A 6,321-nucleotide genomic window follows, 5' to 3' on the forward strand; every position below is an offset into this window, starting at 1 on the left:
GCCAATTAGCACAAATGGTAAGTTCCGACAGTGCCTACAAGTGTGCCTACTGGCCGCTAAATGGCAATACCGGTTTCATATGTATACACCTGGTAGTTCAGAGGAAAGGTGCAAACGTGGAAGTGAGTTTAATTGGTGGCTGGATAAGCGATTTAACGTGGAAAGTGGTATTCTGAGTTGGGATAAGGATTTAATAACAGTTGAAGTGAACAACCGCAAGCGGAAAGTGAAGAGGTTATGGGTGACAGTGCAGTGATTAGTGCTGAAAAGAGCCACGAGAGGCAGCAAGTAATGGAGACCGCCGATACTAGCGCAGTGCAGCGGAAGTTCGAAGAAACAGATCTGACAGCTGATAAACAAGCAGAAGGTGAATCGCTGAAGAAAGTGAAAATCGGAGAGAAAAAAAAGACAGGGAGACCCAGAAATATGGATAAATCAAAAATAGCGAATGCCAAAAGCGCGGCAAAAATGGAGGAGTATGTGATGAAAAATGGGGGAGAGATTTTTGGGAGTTGTCAGGCAGATGAGACTTTCAAAAGAAGTAGTAAAATAAACAGATCCCCAATAGGAAGAGAAAACAACAGTAGAAGGCAGAAGAAAGAAGAGGAGGAAAATAAGGATTTACAGGAAACAGGGAAGGATGCAGAGCGAGATAGCACCTTAGAACACGTGTTCCCGGAGGATGAGAACAATAATGAGAAAAACAACGAATCTAAAATAGCGCGAAACGATGGAAGCGGAAAAAAGCCCAAAGAAGAAGAGATAGAAGAAAAAGCGAAAGAAGAACCAAAAGACGGGATACAGAAGAAAAATGAGAGTCAAGAAACCAGAAAGGAAGGAGGAAAATATAAGACGGAACAGAAAGCAGCGATCCAAGAACAAATGCAACAAATAAGGGAGGCCCTCGAAATGAGAAACATAGAAGTGGATAAGAGCTCGAGAAAGGAAGGGGTTTGTGAAAAGGAAACCAACGGAGAAATTCTGGAGCAAATAAGAGAAATAAGGAAAATCATGGAAAAATCAAGTTCGAAGTTAAAGGAGGAAAACCAATACCTCAAGATAGAAATTGGACTACTAAGGCAAAGGATCAGGTATGAGTCCAGAAAGTGTGCAATGGAAAAAGTGGAGTTAGAGACCAGCGTATTGGCATGGAAAGAAGAGGCGGAAGCGAAAGATCGAGAAATAATAAAACTTGAAAGGGCTCTTGCATCTGTGTCAGAGCAGAACGATAAAAAAGATCACAGGCAGCGTGTCGAAAATCCAGAGATACAACACAACATCGAGGAGGATCGAAATTCTCACTTAAAAAGTACAACGGTAAATCCAGGAAACGAAGCATCAAGTAAGTCGGGGGAAAGAAGAAGAAAACCTGAAAAAAACGGAAAAGCTGAAGGAGCAGGAATATCGACGAGAAATGACGAGGAGGAGATGGAGGAAAAACAACCTAGTTATCCGGGGACCAAACTTGAAAGGAGAGGAACCAGAAGAAGTGAAGAGATTTCTAGAAGAGAAACTTGGAGTTGAAAGCAACGCAATTGAAGCAATACATCTGTTGAAAGCAAGAAGAGAAGAAACAAATGTAAGAGTGGAGCTGCAATTGTGGGACGCGAAATTCAGAGCTCTCAGAAGAAAACTTGAGTTGAAAGGTACTTCCATCTTCGTGGTCGATGATTTGACCAAGCGAGAAAGAGAAGTGAAACAGTGGCTGGAAATGCAGGCAAGAGGAAAAAGAGACAGAGGACAGGATGCGAAAGCAGGCTACCTAAAACTCATTGTTGATGGTGTAGCTAATTACTGAGATGAAAGAGAGGGAAGACTCAGCGAAACGGTTTTTCGGCAAAGGAGGTGGTAGATTCGTATCGCGACTTGAAGGTTGTAATTTGGAACATCGCGGGTTTCAAACATCAAAGAGATGTATAGAAGTTTCTTACAGACTTTGATATCATAGTATTACAAGAAACATGGATAGAAGAAAAACATGAAAAAGATGCAGTTGCGAACCTAGACCCAAACTACAAATGGCACGGAAAAGCAGCGACAAGAGAAGCAAAGAAAGGAAGAGCCAAAGAGAACAACTGGTAGGCATAAGGAACCATTTGCAAGGGATAAATGTATCAGAATGGGACTATGGATTAATTATAGAAAAGACAGGAAGGAAAGAGAAAGGAAAGATTATAACAATCTACAATAATGTGGGAGTAAGTGTAGTCAGGGCAAAAATGAGTAATCTCATGGAATCAGGAATCAAAAAGGATGATTGGGTGCTGATAGCTGGGGACTGGAACGCAAGGATCGGAGAGGACCTAGGGAAAACAGACACAGAAGCAGAAGAAGAGCAGATAAGAAGATCTGAGCACAAAATCCTGAATGCAGAAGGAAAAAAAGATACTCGAGTTCTGTGAGGAGTTCGGCCTGGTGGTTATGAATGGAAGAACCGCAGGGGATGAAAAAGGAAACTTGACTTATGTCGGAGCGGGAGGAAGCTCAGTGCTAGACTATGTACTCGCCCTGGAAGATGAAAAAAGGAACCCAGTAGAAGACCTCAAAGTATTGGACAGAGAATCTGATCACATGCCAGTGATCTTCACAGTACGCGACTCGGAACGGGAAGATCCGAACCAAGAGGGAAGATGAGAAGACACGGCCCAGAAAGGAGAAGAGGACTGGAAGTTAGTTTGGAAAGAGGAAAAAAGAGAAGAATTCCAGAATAAGCTACAGGAGAACTGGAAAGAATGGAAGGAAAATAATCAAGAGGAAGACCCTGTGAAAAAAATTGAAGAGATGGGTAGAATTATTAAAAGGACAGCAAAGAAAATAGGAATGACAAAATCAAACACAAAACCAGTAGAGAGAAAACATCACGACAAGGAATACGCAAGAATGAAAAAGGAGGCAAGAAGGAAGTTAAGAAAATACATACGCGCAAAGGAAGAAGAGAAGGAAAATAAAAGACGAGTATACGTTACAGCTAGAAGGGCACTCGGAAGCTATCTAAAAAAAGTGCAAAGGAATGGAGGGGAAAAAACTGGAAAAGGGTAGAGGAAAGCAAAACGATAAGTGATTTCTGGGAAGCAATAGGATTCTACCGACCTAGAAGGAAAAGGAGAGGAAGACGAATAAACAAAGAAAGCTGAGTAAACGAATTCAAAAAATTACTGAATGCAGAAGAGGATTCGACGGAGACAGAAGAAGAAAATCATAAGCAAAGGGAAAGAGAGCAAGGAAATTGGGAAGTAGAGGAGGTAGCGGAGGAAGATTTCCTGAACCGGGAGTTTGGAGCAGAGGAAGTGAGACAGACGCTGAATAAGATGAAGATCAAAAAGGCGGCAGGGGAGGATCGAATAACCGCCAAATTCTACAAGAATTTATCAGCAGAAGCAATGGTAGACTTAGCAAATATCCTTAATGGACTGTGAAGAAGGGGAAACTGGGGACCAACTGGAACATCGCATGGATCTATCCAATCTACAAAGCAGGGGACGAAGAAAAAACAGCGGACTACAGGGGAGTTGCACTCCTAGATGTAGAGTATAAGCTGTTAGCTACAATATTAGCCGAAAGATTGAGGACGTGGATAGAAAAGGAGAGGAAAATCGGAGAAAGCCAAGCAGGATTTAAGAAGAAAAGGGGAACACGTGACCATATATTTGTCTTGAATTCACTGATAGGAAATTGATTGAAGAGAGAGAAAGGAAGATAAATGGCAGTCTTTGTGGATTTCAAGACAGCTTTCGATTCAATTGACAGATATATCATGATAGAAAAGTTAGAACATATAGGAGTGACTGGAAGAATGTTACGAATGATTAAGGAAATATATAGGGATACTTAAAACGCGGTCATTGCTGAACAGGGAATCTCAGAGAACTTCAAGGCAAAAGCGGGAGTAAGACAAGGATGCCCACTGAGTCCAATACTCTTCAACATCTTTCTGGAGGACCTGGACGTGACTCTGACCAAGAGAAAGGAAGGAGGAACGTTGATTGGGAAAACGAAAATCTTCGGAATGAAATTCGCCGATGATATTGTACTTCTGGCAGAGGAGGCGAAAAGTCTGAGACAAATGCTAAAAACGTTGGAAAAATACGTGAAGAAGAACAAAATGAAAGTCAACGTCACAAAAACAAAAATAATGGTCTTCAGAAAAGGAGGGAAGCTCAAAAAAGAAGAATCGTGGAACTTCAATGGGAAAGAACTCGAAATTGTCGGAACTTACAAGTACCTGGGTTTCTGGTTCTCTACGACAGGTACGTACAGCAGGCACGTGAGGAATGTGGCAGGGAAAGCTCAAAAAGCTTCAAACGCTGTGTGGGGAGTGATGAAAAGGAGCAGAATAAAAGGATTGAGGAGAAGAGCATATCTGTTAGACACTTTGGTTAAATCGGGATTTATGTACGGCGTGGAAGTGTGGGGCTGGCATAACACGAACGAGTGGGAGAAACTTCAAGGAAGGTATATGAAGATGATAATGGGATTGGATAGACGGACACTTGCTTATATATGGAGGTTGGAATCATGAAGGACCAAAGTGGAAGTAGAAGCAAGAAGGAGGGCAGGGAGCTATTTGCTGGAGATAATGGATATGGGAGAAGATAGATGGCCGAAGGCATGTCTACTAGAAGAAATAAGTGGATTAGAAAATAACAATCCCTCAGAGTGGGGAAAAGAGATGAAGGTGGCGCTTGAAGAGATGGAGTTGGAGATTGGACAATGGCTGAGAAAGCTAAAAGAAGAAAATGATGGAGAGCTTCATGATCAACTTCTAAAGGGCGTGTTACGGCGAAAGGAGCAAATTGGAAGACTGGAATAAGGCTACGGAATCTAGATACTGTAAAGGATACCAACACTGGAAACAAGGGCCCGGAGCAGAGAAATACTGGGAGAACAAGGAGGTATCCGAAAAAGACAGAGCAATGGGCCAGGATGCGATATGGCAACGTCGGGAAACAGGAAATAAAGGCTACAAAAACATTAAGTGTAGGCTTTGCGAAGAGAAAGATGAAACTCTGGAACACATAATATCCAGTGAAAAACTCGAAGAATTTTTGAAAGACAACGTGAGGGAATGGAGAAAATTGTGGTTGGATGGAGATAATGGATAATAAAGCTGAAAGCGGCATTCAAAGGAAATGTTTCGAGGGAAATGTGTGACCTCACAAGGATATTTGAAAAGGAGGCCAGAAGGATTACATCAGGAGGAACAATAGTGAGAGAGGAGATGGACGAAGAAGTGGAATAAAGTGAATATGAGACAATTAAAAAGTGTAGAGAAGAGATCAATGGAATAGAATGTTAGAATAAGAGAACTATGAATATTTGAATTTAGAATTAAGAAAAGTTATGAAATGTAATGTATTGAGTACTCTAAGCCTAGAAAGCATGAGTTGCAATAAATAAATACTACTACTAGTACAAATAAATTAATAGCTCATAAATTAATTATCAATTAACTCTGCTCAGCCGTTCTAAATTTAGAGAATTGAAATATTCGTGGGAATTTAATACTTCGTTTATTTTACAAGTCGGTTTTGAAGTCGACTAATTTTAGTTTCGGATATTTTTAAATTCCGGATTTTATTTTTTTTACAATTAACGATCTTGTCGTTATTTGAAATTTGAAACATTTTATGATTTGATAATAATAAATATTTTTGGCATTTTTTTCATTCGTTTGTGTATTCGTTACTTATTTTTAAATCATTTTTTATAAGCTCTGAATAGCCATGCAATTTTTTTGTTTGTCTGAATTGTGTCAATCATGCCGCTTTTTCCTATATTAAAGAAAATAATACTTAAGTACATTAGTCTCATTTACTAGCTGGCTCTATACTATGAAGAAAAATTATTTTGAAGGGGTTTTCATATTTATTTTGTAATTTGATGCATGTATTTCCTATGGTACTGGATGGTTTTGTAGAACAAAGTTACTACTAGCGCCGCTGCACAATCGTTTTCAACTTTCGTAACACATTTTCTGCATTGGACACAGTGATCCCAGATCTAAAACGAGATGTGGTCCAATACTACGACAGACTATGTCCGTGTGAATATAGTAGGAGACGGTATAAATGACTCGGTTGCGCGCGCAAGCCTTTTCTCCTCTTCTGAATTTGAAAGCTCGAAGGCGCACGATTGCCGATCGGAACACTTCGGCGGTTCTATTTATATCTCTATGCGCTTTGAAATAAAATCAAGAGATTAGGATTTTAATATTTCCAGACTTCGATGCAGGCGATTCTCATGATTTCAATACTTCGCGCGCCTCTTTATATGCGCATATTTTGAGGTTACGTTATTTCAAGCATAAAATATAAATGATAT

The 6,321-nt window shown here is 40.2% G+C and overlaps 1 protein-coding gene across 1 annotated transcript; it reads left to right on the top strand.

Annotated features, from left to right (window-relative positions):
- Positions 1 to 237: 237 nt before the first annotated feature.
- Positions 238 to 1,524, top strand: LOC117169825 (coiled-coil domain-containing protein 73-like). The gene has a single exon (XM_033356334.1). It carries the CDS (start codon positions 238 to 240, stop codon positions 1,522 to 1,524), a length of 1,287 nt encoding a protein of 428 aa, XP_033212225.1.
- The last annotated feature ends 4,797 nt before the right edge of the window (positions 1,525 to 6,321 follow it).

Source organism: Belonocnema kinseyi, chromosome 3, assembly GCF_010883055.1.
Source record: "Belonocnema kinseyi isolate 2016_QV_RU_SX_M_011 chromosome 3, B_treatae_v1, whole genome shotgun sequence".
NCBI lineage: Eukaryota > Metazoa > Arthropoda > Insecta > Hymenoptera > Cynipidae > Belonocnema > Belonocnema kinseyi.